At 32.0% G+C, this 21,769-nt stretch overlaps 1 protein-coding gene across 1 annotated transcript in view; it reads left to right on the top strand.

Moving 5' to 3' along the window:
* The window catches only part of LOC140435650 (glutamate receptor 1-like), a 53,230-nt gene extending 36,031 nt beyond the window's left edge, over window positions 1–17,199 (top strand). Inside the window, exons 9-10 of the mRNA XM_072524375.1 lie at window positions 9,896–10,080; window positions 16,938–17,199. Of these exons, the coding sequence (XP_072380476.1) occupies window positions 9,896–10,080; window positions 16,938–17,162 (410 nt within the window). The 3' untranslated portion in view covers window positions 17,163–17,199. The remainder of the gene's footprint in view (window positions 1–9,895; window positions 10,081–16,937) is intronic.
* Window positions 17,200–21,769: the final 4,570 nt, after the last annotated feature.

Raw genomic sequence — 21,769 nt, forward strand, 5'->3', positions numbered from 1 at the left:
TGGCCGATTTCACCAACGATACCTAACTCTAAAACGGATTTCACCATACAGGTGAAACAATTAATAACTTTGACAATAGTCATGTTATTTACATCTTGTATTTATAGGTGGAGATGATGCAGAGCTGTTTAGAAACAGAAAAGGCAGTATCTTCGCCAGACTTAAAATAAATATCATTGTATGTCACTGGCCTGGATCAACCCATGGCTCTGTTATATTTCAAAATAGCATATTATGTTTTAATTTTGAAAGAGGATATATGGCAATGGTATATTGTTATGAGATAGTGAATATCCACTAAAGGTAAATCAATTATTTACTACTGAATATGTCCAAATAATATATAAAAAATAAATTAAATACTTATTGAGGATTTTTATTACAGAATTATCTTCTGACGCCATATTTGCATTCCAGGAATGAAGCACAAGTACGATATACCTAATCTTAGCCACATTAGTACAATAAATATTGTTAAAAGACAATATGAGGTATTATTAAAACGGAGATTTCCTGTACTTAGTGTAGGATTAAGATTAAACTTAGTACTCCAGTCGTCAGAGACGAAAATGTCACTCAACCTCCAAAAATCATACGAACAAGCTGAATTTTGCCGAGAATATTAATTTTGGGACCCCAAAAAAGACGCAATAAAGTTAACTACTTTAACCCCCCAGGCTTCCCTCTAAAACCCCGTTTGTAGGAAGGTAAAAACGCAAAAAAAATCAATTTACCAAGAAACTGTACGCTGCAGAAAAAAATGTTTTAAATAAAAGATGTATCCGAGGTCATTTTTAACAAAAATGTTTAATATCACTTTTTGTATAGAATGAACCGTTCTTTCAGAAACAACGCTTGAAGCGGCCGTCGATTGAATGTCAGTTATGTGCGCGAAATCAATGTTCAATAAAATTTGTATCAGCTCAACGGTTAAAATACGATATTTTTTGATCCAAGTGTCCTATCGACAAAAATCAACATTCGTTTTAAAGGTAAAAAGTTTAGCTTTCGGATGCAATTTTTGTATTTCGCCGCAAGTATACTTATATTTTATAAAGATGTTAAATAAATAAACGACGATTCATGAGATTAATACAATTTGTCCCTTTTATTGACTGGCCACTATAAAGTTTCGATTACTAGAGCCTAGCCTTCAAAACCTATAGCATGAAATTTTAATTTTGAGTTTTGGCAACAAATGTGACACATTTAAAATATGCTTATTTATTTAAAATTTCACATAACAAACAATCTAAAACGTTTCAAACTTTTTTTTCAATTTGTCTATAAAAAAAATTGTAGTATGTTTTTCAAAAGAACCAAACTTCTGCTATAAACTTCTCCCAAAACCGTCTTCTTGGAGGCATTTCCCGTGACGTGCGATTGTTTGAAATTTAAAACATTAAATTCTGCGTTTTTATTCATATTTCAAATGCCTTATATTTGTTGCCACAACTCAAAATTAAAATTTCATGTTATAGGGTTTTAAGATTAATCTCTAAAAATGGAAATTTTACTACAAATGGCAAAAATCGCTCCACGTTTTTTTATTTAACACCTTTATAAATATTGAGTATATTCGCGGCAAAATACAAAAGTTGCATACGAAAGCTGCACTCTTCAAAACGCATCTTGATTTTGTCCAAAGGATACTTGGATCAAAAGTTAACAAATTTTTACCGTCGAGCTGATACAAATTTTATTGAACATTGATTTTGCGCACGTAACTGACATTCAAAATCGACGATCGCTTAAAGCGTTATTTTTGAGAGAACGGTTCATTCTACACAAGAAGTGCTATAAACATTTTTGTTTAAAATTATCTCAGCTAAATTTTTTATTTAAAACATTTTTTTCTACGTACAGATTCTTGGTAAATCGATTTTTTTTGGAATTTTTACCCCCATACGTGGAGGTTTTGAGGGAAAGCCGAGGACTAAAAGTGGTAAACTTGTTTACATCTTTTTTGGGGTCCCAAAATTAATATTCTTGGTAAAATTCAGCTTGTTTGTATGATTTGTAGGGGTCAACTCTCTGACGACTGGACTATAGAAACAGCTACAATTGTAATAATAGCATCTGCTATTTTACAAAATATTTGTATTGAAGCAAAAGAAGATGAAGGCCCCCAGACGATTTAGAAAACATTGGTCAGTTAATTGAAGCTGGCCAAATAAATCAACCGCTTATTGTGAGATGTTATTGTCCAAATTTATTTTTAATAATATGTGAATCCAATAGACTAGTTTTTATAATGCAAATCTTAAAAAAATAAAGTTAATATAAAAGTAAGTTTGAAAGTTAATATAAAAGAGGGAAAATTATAGTCTACCTAGCAAACTAGTGTGGTCTTTCAAAACCCCATTCCTGGTATCGTCAAAAAAGTGTTATTAAAAATTCATAATAAAAAAACACTGAGGTTATGACATCTTATCCGTCTTTTTATTTATCAACAATAGTTCAAATGTACCCGTGCTAATGCCTAAGAAAGCATTTGCTAGATAAGCAGTTCTTTTAGTTGTTCCTAAGTATTGACGTAGGAAGTTCCTTTCAATAAGAATTACTTTCGAAGGCAACTGTTTAGGTATCCTTGGTGAAATCGGGCTCTCTGCTAGAATTTACAACCGAAGTACCGGAGAGTTATGTATTATCTTGTATGAACAGCTCAAAGATAAAGCACAGCCTTTTGATTGTTTCTTTCTAGTAGCAACGGACGAACGTACAGAGGTGGCATTTACAGCACAGTTCTTCTTATTTGTACCTTGTATTGACGAAAGCTTGTTCATGAAAAGTTTACAACAATGTGCAGTTTGAAAGGTACTGCTACAGAGCAAGACTTATATCTTTATTTGAAAAAAAACCGTGGTATATACGACGGAGTTAAGAACACGAGCGACCAAACCAAAGGTGTCGTAGGGAGAATCATTACCAAACAGAAAGAATTCGCTACGCATACCATACTTGGGATTAGCTGCACCCTTAATATTTCATTGACTTGTTCGTCAAGAGGCGTTATGCGTTAAGGTTTTATTTTGGAAAGAAGCAACGGCCACGGTGATTTTAGAAGAAAAATAGGCTCACACACCGTCTGCTCCAAAAGTTCCTAGAAGTTCTGGAAGCTGACTATGGTAAAGACGTGGTTTAAAATTGTGAAGTAAAGTGCCTCAGTCGGGGTGCCGTAATAAAAAGGCTCATAAATTGAGGAAAGAGATTATAGAATTATAGAGATTAAAGAAAAACCAGTTGAAGGGGGTTCCAACAACCAGTGGATTTTAGAACTTGTTTTTCTGACTGATGTTACCGGCGAAAAAACTCAGCTCAACAAATGCTTGCAGGAAAAAAACAATGTGAGATGTCTTTAGATGTAGGTTTATTTCAGATAAAAAACTAAATTGGAATTATTAATAAGGCATTTGATTATAATGTTTGATAATACATATCCTGTGAGCAGACCATTTAAAACATTAACTATCAAAAAAAACAAGTATTGTTCTCGATTAACCGATGAACATTTAGCTGAGATACTGCGCGTTTCTGTGTCTAAAATGCAAGCAGACAAGAAACTTTTAAGCCAAGTAAAACTTCAAAAATCGCAATAGCTTGATAAGTCTTACTTAATTTTGTAACTATTACATTAAAATAGGAGTAAAAAATGTTTACTATACTAAAATTCACATTCAGATGGCAGCGTTACAGAGATAGGCCTGTGCTTTCTATATGTCAGAACTAACTACAGGGTTGTCAAAGTTTTTAATCGTACGGTATGGGCCGGCCCCTATAAAAGAATTATATTATGGGAAATATTTATGAATGTAAAATGGAAAAATATTGCTTTTTAAAGTTTTTCTTTTCAATGATATAATTTTTCTGTTGTTATTTTAAAAATAGAAAGTTATATTGCAGGAATCTAGTTTTTTCGATTTTATACCTTCTTTTCAAAATTGCTTACAATTCGTGGAAATGAAATAATTATTTGTACAATCCCTTTTTAATCTAATATTCTTTTAATGACACCAAACTTTCTCTACTTGAATTTACAGTTACAGGCATTAGAAAATAATTAGGAATTAAGAAAATATAATTATAAATTCAAAATTATTCTTTAATGCCTGCAATTATAAATTCAGCCAGATAAAATGTTGGGAATCATTAAAAGGATATTTAGTTAATGTCAGACGTTTGGGTCGTGTCAATCTCAAAAAGTGTAATAAAATTCAAAAACCGGTAATTTTTTAAATAGCGAATGCACAAAAATAGTGTAAAATGTTTTTAACTATTTGTCAAACACTAACAATGATAAAAGTTGATCAACAATAGTGCGGGAAGTTTCTGCTTCTGGAGTCTCTGAACGAACGATTATCTGATATATAGAGGTAAAAGTAAAATGGGCTACTCCCAACTCCCATAAGAAAAAAAGAACCGGTTGTTTCATTAGCCGTGAGAATAAATAAGAAGAGATAAGTGAGAAGAAATAAGACAAGTAGTCACTGTTTTTTTATGGACAACATCTTCCATCCCTTGACGTGGTACTAGAAAAAATTAACGAAATGGATCATCTTTTGAATTTTGCTAACATAACATTGATAAGATTATTGCACGACATGGGTTTTATATATAGCAAGTAAGATAGAAATTCAATATTGGAGGCGCCAGTTTCTCGGAGAAATAAAGAAACTGAGGAATCAAGGAGCCAATATCATTTATACGGATAAGTCTTGGGTTTAATACTGGAACTACCAATGGACAAGTGTAACAAGATACAACAATAAAAAATAGACGACAGGCTTTTGTTAATAAACTTACTACAAATTTAAAACTCCGAGCGGAAAAGGACCAAAAAATAAAAATAATTTGACTGTAATGGACAATGCATCTTATCATTCTAGGAAACTTAATTTTCCCAAACAATATTGGGTGAAACATCTAATTAAGGAGTGACTTTACCAAAACAATTGTGGAAATTGAAACGTCAATAAACTTATTTTATCCTTCAATGGTGGTTTACTCCCAATAAAATCCTAATTATTTTGTAGATAATTACTTAAAAAAAAACAACTTCTGAAAACTGCTCATGCATTTAAAAATATTTATAACAAATACAAAATTGGTGAAATTGTTGAAAAATACACAAATCACAGTGACGAAAAATGCCGCGTAAATGTTCACATCTAAAGACTTCCGCCGTATCACTGTGAACTGAACCCAATATAAAGGATGTGGAGAGAAGTGAAATGGTACGTGTCCTATAGAAATTAAAGTTTTAAACAAAACGCCTTTAAAGCATTGATTAATGAAGGTTATGAAAAGTACAGAACAATAGACATTCGAAAAGTTACCTCAACCATGTTATAACGGTAGAAAATAATTTTCGGAATAAACTAGATTATGACATTGAAAATAATTTAAAATTGTATTTCTGGGGTATTCTCTTAAAACACTATCATTAAATACTTATTAATAAATGTTCACTAAAGGTCACTATTTACTTAAAATTATTAATGTAGTTCGTATAATATAATATAATAGTTGTGTTTAACCAACAAATTATCTTTATAACGTGTAAACGCATTTTAGAAATTAAGACCATTTATTTCATTCAGGAATATTCTACTAAAAATTTTAACTTACCTAAACCTATTTTAGTCTACCCTGAGCTCGGCCCTGCTTGTTTTACAAAAGTAGCATAATTTACAATGACAGTAGAATTGGCAATGCTGTTATCCTATATTCGTACACTGCCATCTGAATGTGATTTTCACTTTAGATGATATGTGGCCCGCATCAATATACGTATACCATTTGTGGCCCTTATAAAAGAAAAGGTTGCCTAAACGTGATTTAGTGTATCTCAGATTTAATAAACTGTCTTTCACAGTTTCATAATAAAGTTAAAAGTTTTCATTTTATTTCTTTATATTAATTAGAACTATAGCATATAGAAAAAAGATATTTAGGGACCACCCGGGGTGCTGGTTTAGATTGGGCTAATTTTAAAGAGGTTCTGAAATAAAAGTTCAGATATTTTAACTATGACTCAAACTATATCTAACATACATATAAAAAATGGAATTATCAAATCACTATATGATAGAGCCCACACACGTGCTCAAATGACAATGTATTTCAGAAAGAAAAAAACCTGCTACCAAAGGTTTTAATAAAAAATGATTATCAATTGTCATTTATAAAGAAGAAATTTCCAAAATTCAACAAAGGAACCAACATAACACCACAAGCAATTCAGACATCCAGAAAAAATAAAACGATAGGAAATAACCACAACATCATAACAACATTTAAAAACAACCAATACCTTGAGATCTATTCTGTACAACACCATACCAAAAAACACACAGGGAAGATCAAAGGACTGCGTCTATAAAATACCTTGTGAATGCAACAATTCGGCTGCTCCATGCCAAAACACAATAACTGTAAAATTCTAAACTGCGTTTTTTGCATGTATGTACATACTGTGTTATTGCGCATTTTTAGAGCCAACGTATGCAGTATTATCTTTACTGGTTTTGAAGATATGGCTTACTAAAAACACAGGATCTACACTGCTAGTTCCATTTTCCCATGTCAAAACACACTAAGTGGTTTATTTCGTTTCAAAACACAGTAAATACCAATTGCTGTGTTTTGGCATCTGCAATGTCAATCATTAGGTTTATGTAAATACACAGTATCTACAACAGCAGCAGCTGCGCAGTGAGGTCACACGATGATAGTGTCAACAATGTGGAGGTACAAGTTTCCTTTCAGTATCTCGTAGCTTGCAACTAGAGACGTTTGGTGTGCTTTTGAAAGTTTATTGTTTATATTGCGCTATTTAGTATGACATCCCGTGAAAAAGCATTAGTGGCTACGTGTATAGACAAAACGTAAGTATATTTTCTTGCACTTACTAAATTAAGAAGAAGTGTTCTTAGTAATAACCTCGTTTATTTCTGCGACAATTTGTTGGCTGTGGCTATCACTCCGTCGTGTAGGTAGTTCCTTACGCTTGCTAATTCAAAACTATGCATTTTTTACAGTAAGTCACAGTGGGAGTCTGTAGTAAAGCGATAAAATTTGAAGTGTTTTTAGTAATAATAGGGTTGTAGTTTTTACACAACTTTTTTTCTAGCGCTGAAGATGTAGTGGGCAATGATGATGAGATGACTGAAGATTCCGTTAGCGTAACTAATTTTAGTGACGATAGTATTATTGACCCTGATTTTACGATAAGTGATGTTCATCATAATAAACAAAGTATCACTAGCAAGAACAGTTCAAGCAATTCTGATTTTGAAGAAGTAGTTGCTAAAACAGTAGAAAGTCCACTGGATAATATTACAGGGACTTCAGCAGCTGCTACCACTACTGTTATTGTGGACAGTTTTCCTACTCCGAATTAAAGACGACTTAAGCAAGAGGTTAAATACAAGCGTTTATCTAATCAAGAAAAAGTTTTACGTGATAAAGGAGTACATCCTATGAAACCATCGTGTTCGAAAATGTGTAAAAAAGCATGTAGTTATACCATCAGGATAGTCTCAGTGTCGATAATCCAAACGTAAGAATATACTCAATGGATTTGCAAAAAGTTATTTTACTTCCTAATATGCCAGCCGTAAAAGACAGCCACTTTTTAAGTCGTCTTGTAGCATTTAATTTGACATTTTGTCCTATAAAACCGAAGTCTTTATGCAAAAGTTATTGTTCTATGTGGCACGAGGGTGTAGAGGGACGTGACAGTCACAATATTGTGGATGCTATTGTTAGAGTTATTGAGGAAGAACGAGATATAAACGAATTTATGATTTGGACTGATAACACTGGTAAACACACAAATTGCTGCCGGAAATTTTTTTACTGTTTCTAGGTAATTTGGGTCTGCTGAATACAAAAATGCCACCAGATTTGCTCCATCAGATCGTTTTCAGGAAATACAACAGATCACATTTCTAACATATAGGGTAATTTAACGCAGCACTAGCTACATATATGTAGTTCTGCTACCAATTAAATAAACAAAACACTAATAAAAAGTAAGAGATTTATTGTATAATAATGTACTTACAAAAATCATCACACATATCTGCCAAAAAAACTTAACTTTTTATCTAACCTAACCAGCATCACAGCACAAATCTGCTACTCAGCGTCACCTAAAAACTTCCTTTTATATGATTTTCTTGCAAAGGCTTTAAAAGGACGGTCCCTTTGAAGACTCCAGCAGTAATCCGCCATCATGTGAGTGTCCTATCTTCCCTGATAGCTCTCTTCCATCGTTTTTATATCTTGGTGGAAGCGTTCCCCTTGTTCCTCACTAAGGTCACCAAGATTTTCTGGGAAACGGTCTAAGTGGCTGTGGAGGTAATGAATTTTAATACTCATATGACAACCGTGTTTGTTAGAAATGGTTGAGCATTTCTTCCACTATATCCCGGTAATTTTCCGATTTATTGTTTCCAAGAAAATTTTGCACAACTTTCACAAAAGAGCACCATGCATTACATTCAATCTCAGTCATCGATTCTGTAAAATGCGAATCTTTTATAAGTTGTCGTATCTGAGGCCCATCAAATATTATAATTGTACAGAACAAACCAAAAATTGGATCCTGTACACTTCCCTAATCTATTTAGTAAATCAAGAAACCGGACCAGAACAAATAACTTTACGTTATCTTACAAAGGGACATACTCATATGAGTGCCGATGGACTGCATGGCAACATTGAACGAAAAATCGCAAAGATTCGTGATCTCTTCGATTATAACGAGTTAAAGGCTGCAGTAAGCTCCTCTAGAAGAGGAGTTGTAGTTCTGGAAGTAACTGTCATCCATAAGTGGGAGAAAAAAAAAGAGACAAGTTCAAAAAAATGGAAAATGTGAAGACCCTTTAAATGGTTTTCTGCTAACTAATATAGTTAAAGTAAGGTTCAAGAAGGGGTCAAAATGCCAAAATGTCAAAATGAAATTTTGATCAACTACAATACAACTCAGTGGATTTTTTACAAAAGAAATTCAGTTATGCAAATAAACCTGAAGTTTTATCGGAACGTGGTGTATCGACATCGATAAAAGAATATATAATAAAAGTTCTGGGACCTTTGATGTCTAAAAATAGATTAGAATTTTGGAATAGCCTAATTACAAACGACACTGCTCCAGACTTAGTCGCAAACAGTGACACTGTACATATCTATGAAAGTACATAGTAGTAACATGATAAACTTGCTTATTCTGTCATTTAACGGATTTCGCTTGTTTTAACCACCAAGAAGTACATATTGTTCATTTTACTCATATTTTGTAGATTTTAGTTAGAGATTATAAAATACAAGTTTTTGCAATTTGTAAATTTATCACCAGTTCTCAAATACCATTTAATAAATTTTTTATTGGATTTTTTCTTTACTATATTGTGCCTTAATTTTGTAGATGCTATTTTTCGTTTTCTCATTTTCTACGCCAAAACCAAGTATGTGCAAGTTCAAAGGTTAAAACTGAAAATAACTACATTTACAATATAGTAAAAAAATTATATATTGTCATCAAATTATTACTCAAAAAAGTTTTGAAATATTTTAATTACTTTTGAACGGCGAAACAAAAACGCTAAAATCACTTTTACGGCTTTTTATTCTTTTTTCACATAATGCGTTTTGGTATGAAGCAGCCGAATTCCTATATGGTTCAGAATTTTTTGAAAACGATTTCCGGATTTTAAATTGAAACATAAAAGTAAATATAAAATGTAATTCTCATTACAGGCAACTGTGGCTTAATCTCCATGGAAAAATGTGTTCAATTCACAAAGTGACGCAGATATGGAAAATATTGTAGTTTATAGACTATAATTTTTTTCGTAGTAGTACATTAAATTAATTTTATTTCTTTTAGGCAACTATGCAATTGGAAAATATATTAAGAATGATACTATCGAACATTTCCGTCTTATGAAAGAAGATTTCTACTGGGAAGAAGCAGTGATAATGACACGGAAAAGTTCGGTACTTCTACCAGAACTAAATAAATTTATTTTGCGAGTTTTTGAAGCTGGGCTGATTTCCGTTTGGCAAAATGAGGTTTGAGTCCGTGTTTTAAATTATAGCATATACAGGCTGGCTCATTTTATACGAAAAACGATGTAATATCCAAAGTTTTTTCTTTATAGACATATACAGTGCCATTGACACAATAATTTAAAAATCATGTGAGACATACAGGGTGCTCCAAAAAAGAGAAGTATATTAAAAGTTATATTTTTCTTATAAAACATGACATTTTTGAATTATCCTTAAAAAATAAGCTATAATTTCATTAAAGTTCCCTCTACCTATATACAGGGTGTTTTAATTTATTTAGAATTTTCTATATATGTAAGGTTTTATAAAAAATTCTACGAATCAAAGAATTTGGGACAATTTTTTTCTTGTACCTTAATAACAGACTATTGGTTATATTTAAACAGATATTTATTGTAACAAAAATTTTTTCATAGTGGTCAAAATATGAGATTGTTCTGTAAGCAAATTCAAGCTGTAATAACGTACTTATTTTAAATAAAACACCCTGTATTTTATTAGTTTGTCGTGTGGAAAATTTACTTAGCTATCAATCTATATCAGGGTTTTCTATACCTAACTCCCTTCATTTTTGAAATATTTAAAGATTTCCTAATTTGTAAAGTTCTCCAAAATCAAGTACGTCGTGGTTATGTAAAACAACTCATCAAACACCGGCGATAATCCTAGCCAAGATACTGTCATCAATAACATTTAAATTTTTATTATTTTATCACATAGGATGTTTTATTATTTTAGTTGAATTTGGCCTACATGTGATATTAAAAATATTTTTATTTTAAATGGCATACCCTATATTCTAACCGATATTCTGGAAGATATTTTATCTATTATCTTTCATTTCATATAAGTATTTTATATACATGAACTTAACGATTATTAAGCAAATTTAAAACCACCACTTTTTTGTAAGCTTTGTGCCTTTTTGTCGAAGGTCTTTCAAAAGGCTACACAGGCTGACACAAAAATGAGTAATATCCTAATCGAAATATGTACTTAGTATGAAGGCGGACAAACATTGTTTATTTTTTCGCTTCTCAATATGAAATAATGTTTTATTGCAACATAAGGCTATTGTTTATTTAAAAAATATTTAATAAAAAATAGACAAGCAAGAAACAAAAGACAAAAAAAAGCAAGAAACACAAATAAATTCAACAATAAAGAAATAAAATAAAATTAATTACAATTAAAAGTTGAGTATGCACTTTACTTAAAAGTAAATGTAATTTATTTCCCTCTGTAGCTGTGATGTGATCGTTATATTTTCTTTTTCGAGATAAAAATGTGTTTACTTTTCACTATGGTATTAAGAAGCCTAAACAAAATTAAAATAAAAATACAATCAGTCCCATTAAAAATAACTGATACGGAAAGCGAATCAAAAAGGATTTTTTGTTTACGGTCTGTAAATTCAAGTAAATGATTCATTGTAAAATTCAAGTAAAATTGCTTGCTATTTCTATTATGAACTAATTTGATGAAAGGGAAGACATAGTAAAATCTATTAATAAAGACTGAGATAGTATAAATATTACATAATACCAGATCATTTAATTTTTAACTATCAACAAATATTTAATATAATATGATGTACCAATTTAATGGTAATATGATATTCACAGATATAGCCTGTCGATAAAATTGTTTAGATAATTATTATATTCCGACTGACACAGCAGAGCAGTAAAGTATTATACATAAAGAAGGTGTTAAAGATATCTTTGCTTACTTGGTCTACTAGTATTTATAAGTTATAGCGTAGGTATTTGATATTACTGTTTACACAACTTGGCAACTCAGCCAATTGATATAATGATAGAGAACTGCAATTTATGTTAGGGTTTGAAAATATTACAGAGTCATCATGTAGAAATCTACGATTAAGTTAAAAAAATTACCACAGTAGTATGCCGCAGTAGAGCCATCTCTAGGACCAGAAACAAATTAATCGAGGGTGAATATCAACCTTAAAGAAATTGTTCATAGTGACGCACATCTTGTTCTAAACATAATTAAATTTGATTTACAAAAAACTGTTTCGACTTTACAAGGGTTCTACCTGTTACTGTTTAAAAAGCAACTCCTATTTTAGCTTTCATAATATATTCTGGAGTAGTCAGTGGGGTGTTTTAAACTATTCTTTGTAGGTATCTCCAAAAAAAAGTCCATCGGCGTCAAGCCAGAAGATCTTAAAGGCCACATGTATGTGGACCATCTCTGCCGAACCATTTATTACCAAAACAACGGTTTAAGTATTACCGTATCCAAAGTTCTAAATGTTCGAGGGCTCCATCCAACCGGATCCGCATTTTCTGCCTAATATTTATACATAGGTACATCATCAAGAATACCAGGTAATTTCCTGCTTCACGGACCACCTCTGGTGATGATTAAGTGTACAAATACGGCGTCTACGCAGGATCTTCCAGATCTGAATCCTTGTTCATCTGATATAGTTGTTAGTTTATTGATTTTGTTGGTTACGACTTTTGTGGTAAGATTAAGTGCGGTGTTCAGTAGATTTATACCCCTATAATTGTTGGGGTTTGTTGTTTATATAACTAAAAATAATAATAAAAAAGAATAGTAATCAATCAATAATAGTTAGTCAATGTAAAAATGTACATAGTAGAATATTGTCTTGCAACGTTAGTGTAGGTCACGGACTTGTATTTATTAATATTGTTTTAAGTTAGTCCTGAAATGTAAAACAACGTAATACAACAAAATAAATTATATAGTTATTATTATTTAAATGGGAATAAGCCACAATTAAAGGTTAAAGTAAGTTTATTGAAAAAATGTTAAATTATATCATCATCATCATAAGTGGCTCGACAAACCGTTGTCGATCTTGGCCTGCTCACAAAGAAGTCGCCACTCCTGTCGATTCCTGGCAACTTCCCTCCATCTTCTAACCCTTAGAATCTGTAGGTCTTCTTCCACATCATCAATCCATCTCATTCGTGGTCGTCCTCTGCTTCTTGTGCCCTCTGGTTTTGAAAATGTTAATCTCCTCGTGTATTCATGATCTGACATCCTAGCAATGTGTCCAGCCCGTCTAAGTCTCATTGGTGATCAGGGAGCCTAAGTATGTGAATTTGTCCACCACTTTAAAGGTAGAATTATCAACCGTAAATTGGTGGCCGATGTTTCTGGCTCTATTGTTGGGTGTTGATGCCATTATCTTAGTTTTTTCTTCATTTACTTGCAGGCCCATATTTTTTGAGGCGTTTGACAAGGTGGTATACATTTCTTCTAGGTTGCGTGTTCTGCGGGCAACTAGGTCAACATCATCTGCATATGCCAAAATTTGGGACTATTTATTAAAAATGTTTCGTCTGTTGTCTATTTGGGCATCCCTGACCGTCTTTTTCAGAGCTATGTTGAAAAGAAGACACGCCAGCCCAACATGCGTTGCAAATGCCTGTGATTGTTCGCCCTGTATTTCGACTTTGCAAACAACTTTACGCATTGTAGCTTTAACCAATCTTATCAGTTTATCGGGGATGTGGAATTCATACAAGGCTTCATACAATTTATTTCTTAGGACACTATCATAGGCCGGTTTAAAATCTACGAAAAGATGGTATGTGTCGATATTGGATTCATTGGTTTTTTCCAGTATTTGCCTTAGCACAAAGATCTGGTCTGTTGTTGATCGACCAGGCCTAAAACCACTTTGATATTCGCCAAGAAGCTCCTCTAAATATTCACTCAGGCGACCATATAAAATACTCGAAAATATTTTATGTATGCTGTATTAAGGAGGGTTATTCCCCTATAGTTTCTACATTCTAATTCATCGCCCTTTTTGTGTAGCGGGCAAACGATCCCAATACAGGCAATACACCACTCTTCTGGGATTTGTTTCTCATTCCAGGCTCTCAATATGATTTTATATATATGATTAGTCAGAGTAGCACGTCCACATTTAATAAGTTCCGCGGGTATACCATCACTTCCTGGAGATTTATTATTTTTTAGGTGTTTTATTGCATCCCTTACTTTCTAAATTGATGGAGGCTCCAATGGTGTAATGTTGTTTGCTCCTGGGGGTGGTTGATTTGGATCTTCTACTTCGATAGTAAGTAGTTCTTTATAGTGTTCCGCTACCTTTTCAATACTTCTTCTTTTGTATTGAGTATAATATGCCCCTCCTTATCCTTACATAGTCCGATCCTTGGTTTAAATTCTTTTCTTGCTTTATTTAGACTTTTATAGAATTTTCTTGTTTGATTTTCCTTTTTTAATGCCTCAAGTTGAACCACTCATTGCGTGGTTGGCCCTAGAATGTTATTTGCTGCGTCTTTAATGTAATTTTTACACATTTCCCATTGTTCACTAATTGTTAGATTCTCTTTAGTTATGTATTTCATTATAAAGTATAAAATACTAGGTGTGCCATTGGAAATAAGAATATTATTCAATGTCCCATGTAAGCCAAATTCAACTAAGTCAAATTTCTTTAATGTATTTATTTATTATTGAATATTATTTGTTTCTTGCTTTTTTCATTTTTTACATATGCATCAATTTTGCATATTATATAAATATATATATATATATATATTTTCGCTCAAAGCTATGGTTCTTCTTTAAATGATATACCCAATGGTGACCAACTTAGAATGATATCAAATAATTCAATTAATAACACTGTTCTGCCTAATACTGTACTTGGGAATCCAACTACCCATTACTCCTCTTTACCTTATTTTCCTCAAGTTACTGAGAAACTCGTTAAACTGTACAAACATAATAACGTACCGGTTAAAATTGCTATTAAGAATGCTAAGACTGTCAGGAATTTGTTCTCTAAAACTAAAACACCTCTGTCCCTTCTGGAACAAGTGAATGTAATATATCATATACCTTGTGCTGAGTGTGACTCATGTTACATCGGTCAGACTGGGAGATCACTGAGAGGGCGTCTTACGACACACCGCAGTGATATCAATTTATCTAAGCATACTTGTGCTCTTGCCCAACATGCCATTAACACTAAGCATGAAGTAAACTTTAATGAAGTTAAAATTCTTGGCACTGAACGCAATCTCGTTAAAAGACAGTTTTTAGAAATGTGTGCAATATTAAAACATCCTAATACTCTTAATAAGAGAACGGACATTAGTAATTTGAGCCAAATTTATCATGCATTAATTTTACAGAATTAGGCTTGATATGTTGTTTACTTAAATTTTGTCCCATTTTGGGGTTTTCTTTATCACATTTTCTTATAATAAATTTAAATAAAAATAAAAATAAATATAAATAAATTATTCCTTCTTTAATTAAGATTTATCAACTCATTTTTTATTAATATTTGTCAATAACACTTTTACATAATTAAGTAATTGTTCTTTTTGATGAACTTGTTTGATAAAACTTTAAATTGAATCTGATTCATAGAATCCTTTTCATTATGGTCCTTAATATTTGAACCTTTGGACTGTGGAAATTTTTATTAATCTTCACCTGTTAGCTGGCTAACTAGTGACGTCATAATATTACAATATATGATATATTGGATTGACTTCTCTTGCTTTGTTCTTTGTTGACAGATCAATCACTGTAGGGTTAAATGGTGATCTTAACCACCTTTTCCTTTCACTGCTTGGTTTTTTAACGACAAGTTGTCAACCAAATTTATCACACTCTTTGAATATACCGCCTTATACATAGAGGTTGGTAGCTTGCCTTGCTGTTTATGTCATTGTGACTTCAAGGCCACTTCTACTCACGTTGTTGTGCGTGGGTGTCAAAACTTTTAAATTCATTTACCAACGAGCCTCAGTAAGCTAAAGACTGGTAACTTCATTTTTTTCCTTTATTACTATTAATCTTTAATAACTTATAATGTTACCTAAAGTTAAAATTAAAATATAATTTTTAAATAAATTTGTTGGAAGTGCAATCTAATGATCTTTCTAGTTCTTTACACTTTAAAATAAACCTTAATGTTTTTTACTAAGTTTTTATAAAATTTTTTTTATATATACATGTATTTTTATCACATGTTCTTTTGCTGTGCTAATTTTGTCAAATTGCAAACTTTACCTAGTTTCAATTAATTGTTATATACAACGTTAACTCTGAATGTCCAGCTTTGTAAGCTTTTTCATATTTTTTACATCACTGACTGCTACATGTCTTTGTAAGGTAACACACTTTGGTTATAACTTCTCTATGGATGTTTGGTTTCATATTGTTCTTTTTAGATGAACTGATGATGCTTTCTGAGCAGAAAGCGAAACGTCTTCAATAAATAGATGAAGTAGCCATCGTCTTTGTCTTTTATTTCTCCACTTTGACCGATAAACCCACCACTCTTCGAGTGTACCTTAGTTTATATATATATATATATATATATATATATATATATATATATTTTTCAAATTATTTTTTCGACCGTACTGTTTTAAATATTGATTTAGAGTATCAGCAATCGGTCAGGAAATAAAACTCTATTTGTTCAGTCTCTCAATATTTCGTCACGATTTTGTGACTTCTTCAGGAGAAAACTGTAAATTTATTAGAATAATTAATGATTATATGTAAACAAAATGAATATTTTAATACTTACAACTATAAATTTTCATTCTTATAGTTGTAAGTATTAAAATATTCATTTTGTTTACATATAATCATTAATTATTCTAATAAATTTACAGTTTTCTCCTGAAGAAGTCACAAAATCGTGACGAAATATTGAGAGACTGAACAAATAGAGTTTTATTTCCTGACCGATTGCTGATACTCTAAATCAATATATATATATATATATATATATATATATATATATATATATATATATATATATATATATATATATATATATATATTTGTTTTAGGCGGTAATGAGCGGTATGGATCCCTACATTCAGAAAGTCGTCCAGTATTACACAACGAACAAAGATACATTCATTGTAGAATTAAAATTGATACATGTAGCTGGAGCTTTCAGTATTTTAGGTTTTGGGTTCATAATTAGTACCATTATTTTTCTTTTTGAAATTTCTATCAACAATTTATTACAGTATAAAAAACTTGCTGACAATATAATGAAAAAGAACTAATTATGATTTTTGATCTCATCTGACCTCAGCTTGGACATATGGAATATTATATAGTATTAGAATTATATATTATATAGAATAATAAAGCAGTTATAAACAAGTTTTGTTTTTTGTATTTTATGTCTGGATTTATTTTTATGAGGGATAAACACTTCACACCATATTCTCTTTAACAAAATTATTTGCGTTTTACAACATATATAAATTTATACCTCATATATAGGAAAGTATCCGGAAATAAGAAAGCAGAATTATAATTTAACGATATTTATTTCTATCACTTGAAATATAAAATTTCAGCAAATAATTCATCTCATTTACTTATACAACCTCCGTTTAAATCTAAACACTTAACTAAACGTCCAGGTACACCCGAAACTAGGCCAAGGCCATAATTTTGGGTAATGGTGTTCCAGGCCTGTATAACTGACCGAATCAAACCTTCTCTATCTCGTGGCGCTGCTCGTTTCACTTCAATCTTCATCAGTCCCCATATGTTTTCAATGGGGCTAAGATCTGGAGGCAGATCTTTACCGTTCTATATGCTCATCCTCTTCCTTGAGGAGGTTGAGCTTTTACGTAGCAAAATTATGTAAATGACCTATTATCATTAATATGAGCGCAGCTTTTTCGGGACTTAATCACAGGCTTTCGAAGTACTCTGAATATTGCTGAAGCAATGCCAAATACATTCTCCGCAACACTACGTGCTCGCGATAACCTATAATTAAAAATTCTCTGAACCGGCCCTTTATTACGAATGCCAGAAAATGGTTTCATTAGCCTTTCGTTTAAAGCAAATACCTCGTCAGCAACGAAAAAATACGTAATTTTGCGTTTTCTTCCATTCAAGGGATCTGCTTCAGGCAAACTCAAACAATTATTCTGCAAGTTGTTGTACAAAGAACAATTCTTGAATATTCCACCATCAGAAATTTGTTCTTGACCACCAGCGTCAACATAGACCAAATTATAATTAGCATCAACCAATGCAAGCAAGACTATACTAAATGTTGATTTATAATTAAAGTATTCGCTGACCGTATTCATTGGTGATTGTAATAACACATGTTTACTATCCAGGGCCCCTAGGCCATGAGGAAAATTGCAAGTATCATTATACAGTTTAGCCACGTCCAACTATTTCTCGGATGTTATTGGTATCTGCAAAAGATAATTCGTGTAGCAATTTATACAATTTTTTTTTTAGATGGAGACAATAGGTGAAGTAAATGAAAATTTGGAAGAAGATAATCTTGATATTCCTAAGGATATAATAGAAGCAAAAGAGACTCAGGACATTTTAGAAAGGCAACAGACTGTGACAGCTTAGAAAACTGTTCAAAGAAGACCAGATAAATTCACTACTCTAGCCCATACTTCCCGAATCCGAAAGAAAAGAGGTGCTGATGATGAAAAGTTAGACGCCGCATTTTCAGTACTAACTTAAGTTACAAAAGCCCAAGAAGATTCAGATTGTTGAGAATATACGATCGTTGGGAAGCTAGTGGCGTCCCAACTAAAAAAGTATTCCAATGCTACAGAGCCAATTGTCCAAGATAAAATAATGGATGTTTTATTTCAAGCAGACAAAAGAACCTTTGAACAACATACACAAAGCCCAACTCTCTCAGTACATTCTAATAATTCTTCTATATCTATATATACAAATCTAATACCTCACTTATCTGAATCCCAATTTTCACCACAATCTTTTCAAATGACCCCATATTCCACGCCAATATATATAGAGTCCCAAGCCAATGGTTCCAATACAATTTCCCCAACCATATTCTCTATAGATATGCCCAGTTTGGACTTCAATTAAATCAGTACTGAACATAATAAATAAAATTCAAATAATAAATGAGACGTATAATTACCTGAATGCTCTTTTCAATCCTTAGACTATAGCTCCACATACTTTCGGAATTATTAATAGATTGTTTCGAGATCTTAAAATGGTATTGTAAACTAGTGAAACAATCTCCAGTCGCCAAAAAACGGATCGTGACATCTAACCGTTCTTGAGCAGAGATAGATTTTTTCCATTTTGTGTCTTTTCGAGCTATTTTTGGACCCACTAATGTGATCAAAAATTCAAAGTCGGAAGGTGACATCCTTGTGAAATTTTTATATAATCCACTGATCGACTGAAATTTCAAATCCAAAAGTAAGTGATTGCCACCATATTTCTCCCTACTTTTATACATTTGTCTTTGTCACCATTTTCTTTCACAAGTATTTTTTGTTTTATTAACTGAATAATGCAGGTGGGTCCACATATGCTCCGAATACCGTCTCGAAACCCGTCGCGTATAGCGACGCGATGAACAGTTCGCGACGTCATTGAAATAAGTTAACGAATCGAACACCGTTCCGTACTCCGTACCAAACATTTTGGTGTTCCATCTTTCATTAGTAATTGAGTTGAATCTGCATCTGCAAGATGCAAGTTGCTGCTTCAGCCTACACAGCCCTATTATTGTCACGGTGAGCTTCACCGTACGTAATTAACATATCGTGATACTCGCGAATCGAAAACATGACAATAAGATTTATTCTTGAGCAACGGGTAATTACGACTGTTTACAAATAATGTACCTTTTCTGTATCAAAATAAATTAAACTGTCTGGTTGGCAAATGCAAGTTTTAGTAAAAGAAATTTATTTTTATTTTTTGAGGGAACAGATGGCTTTATACAAGAATTTATAAGAAAGTTTTCTTTTAAATGGTGCATTCTACCCATACCTCTTTATAAATAAAACTGATCGCATTCACAAGGTGTTTTATAAATGCAATTCCTTGTCCTTTCTTGTTCATTGTTAGGTTTGGTTTTGGACAAAATAGATCTCAACGTGTTTGTTGTTTTGAATGTTGTTGAAATGTTGAATTTATTTCCTATCCTTTTAAGCTTTTCCGATAATCCTTTTATGTATGGTATGGTATATGTTGTTCTAAGTTGTTTTGTTCTATTCGATCGATTGTTGAAAATTCCTTATTTATAAACGATAAAGGATAATCATTTTTTAATAAAACAGATGTTAACAAATGTTTTTCCTCTAAGAATGAATTTTCGTTAGAACAAGTAATTTTGGCTCTATCGTATAAGGATTTAATGATTCCCTTTTTAATATTAATATTGTGATTTGATTTGAAATTTAAATATCTGTTGGTGTGTGTTGGTTTTCTATACACCTGAGTTTCGTATCCAGTATCGTTCTTAGAGATTAAAACATCCAGAAAAGGTAATGTGTTATTAGATTCCTTTTAATATATAATGGGATAATGAACATAGGGTTCAATGGAATGATTCAAATATAGTCCTAAAAGAAACGGATGGTAAAAAGAGAAAAATAAAAAAAGCGGCTCTAATTATGCTAAATGAGACCAATTGTTTCGCGAATTCCTCGGCAGAATGGAAAAGGATCTGGTTACCCATATTGAAAGAGGAAGTTATTAAAAGGAAAATACCAGTATTGGTAAGTCAGTAACATATAGAGATACATCATTTATGTTTTTTAAATAACAAACATATAAAATCGGAATTTGGTGTTTATTGAAGGTAAACTAAATGCACGATCAAATACTTACCATGTCGGGATAGTATTATGAGGTTTTTTTCTGGTTTTTCCCTCATAATTTACTATGGAATCACTTACAGAAGAATTTTACTGTCATCATGGCATGTATTATGCTTTTTAAAGACGAATTACATGTTATGATCTTTTCTGACGGATATTCTCAAGTTAAAGTTGATTTCATGTAATCGAATGAACTACCTTATAAGTAAAGACGTCCCAGGAACGCATTAATTTACTAATGTTTGTATTTTGAGAACGATTTCCGAAGTGGAAATTTTTTTTTTTTTTTTTTTATTTTTTTTTATTTAGAGATTACAGCCGCATCCACCATAATGGTTATTAGCGGCGGCTACAGAATTACAAAATTAGAGTTTATAAAATATTCCTATAGATTTTAAGAAATTTACGATATTAATGACAGAAAAATTAGTGCCTAATAAATTACTTAAACTGTTAGGTATGTTAAATGTAAGACGAAAATGGGCAAATCTATGACATTCAATTAATAAATGGTTAACGGTTATTTGTACATTACATGTTTCACAAATAGGGGGATCACTTTTGGACAGTAAATATGAGTGAGTAAGTCTCGTGTGTCCAATTCGTAATCTAGTTATCACCAATTGTTCTCTTCTGTTCCTGGTTGAGGGTTGCCAAGCTGTAACGTCATTTTTAATTTGCTTCAGTGATGTTTTAGAAGATTGCCATTCGTTTTTCCACTTGCACAAAACTCGATTTTTTATAAAAGCTTTTATATCACTCGCGGTATTTCGATTCTCGGCTTTTTCTATATCGGCACATTTAGCAATTTCACTCGCGCACTGGTCCGCACTTTCGTTGCCAGCAATGCCAATGTGGGATGGAATCCATATAAATCTGATACTCCTAGAATTTTCTTGAGCCTTCATGAGTTCTAGTTTTATCAGTTTCTCAAGGGGACCTTTAGGATAGATCTGTTTAAGGGTTTGAAGGGCGCTTAGTGAGTCACTTAAGATAACAGAGTTAGGAATGTTATTAGAATT

Source organism: Diabrotica undecimpunctata, chromosome 1, assembly GCF_040954645.1.
Source record: "Diabrotica undecimpunctata isolate CICGRU chromosome 1, icDiaUnde3, whole genome shotgun sequence".
Classification (NCBI taxonomy): Eukaryota; Metazoa; Arthropoda; class Insecta; order Coleoptera; family Chrysomelidae; genus Diabrotica; species Diabrotica undecimpunctata.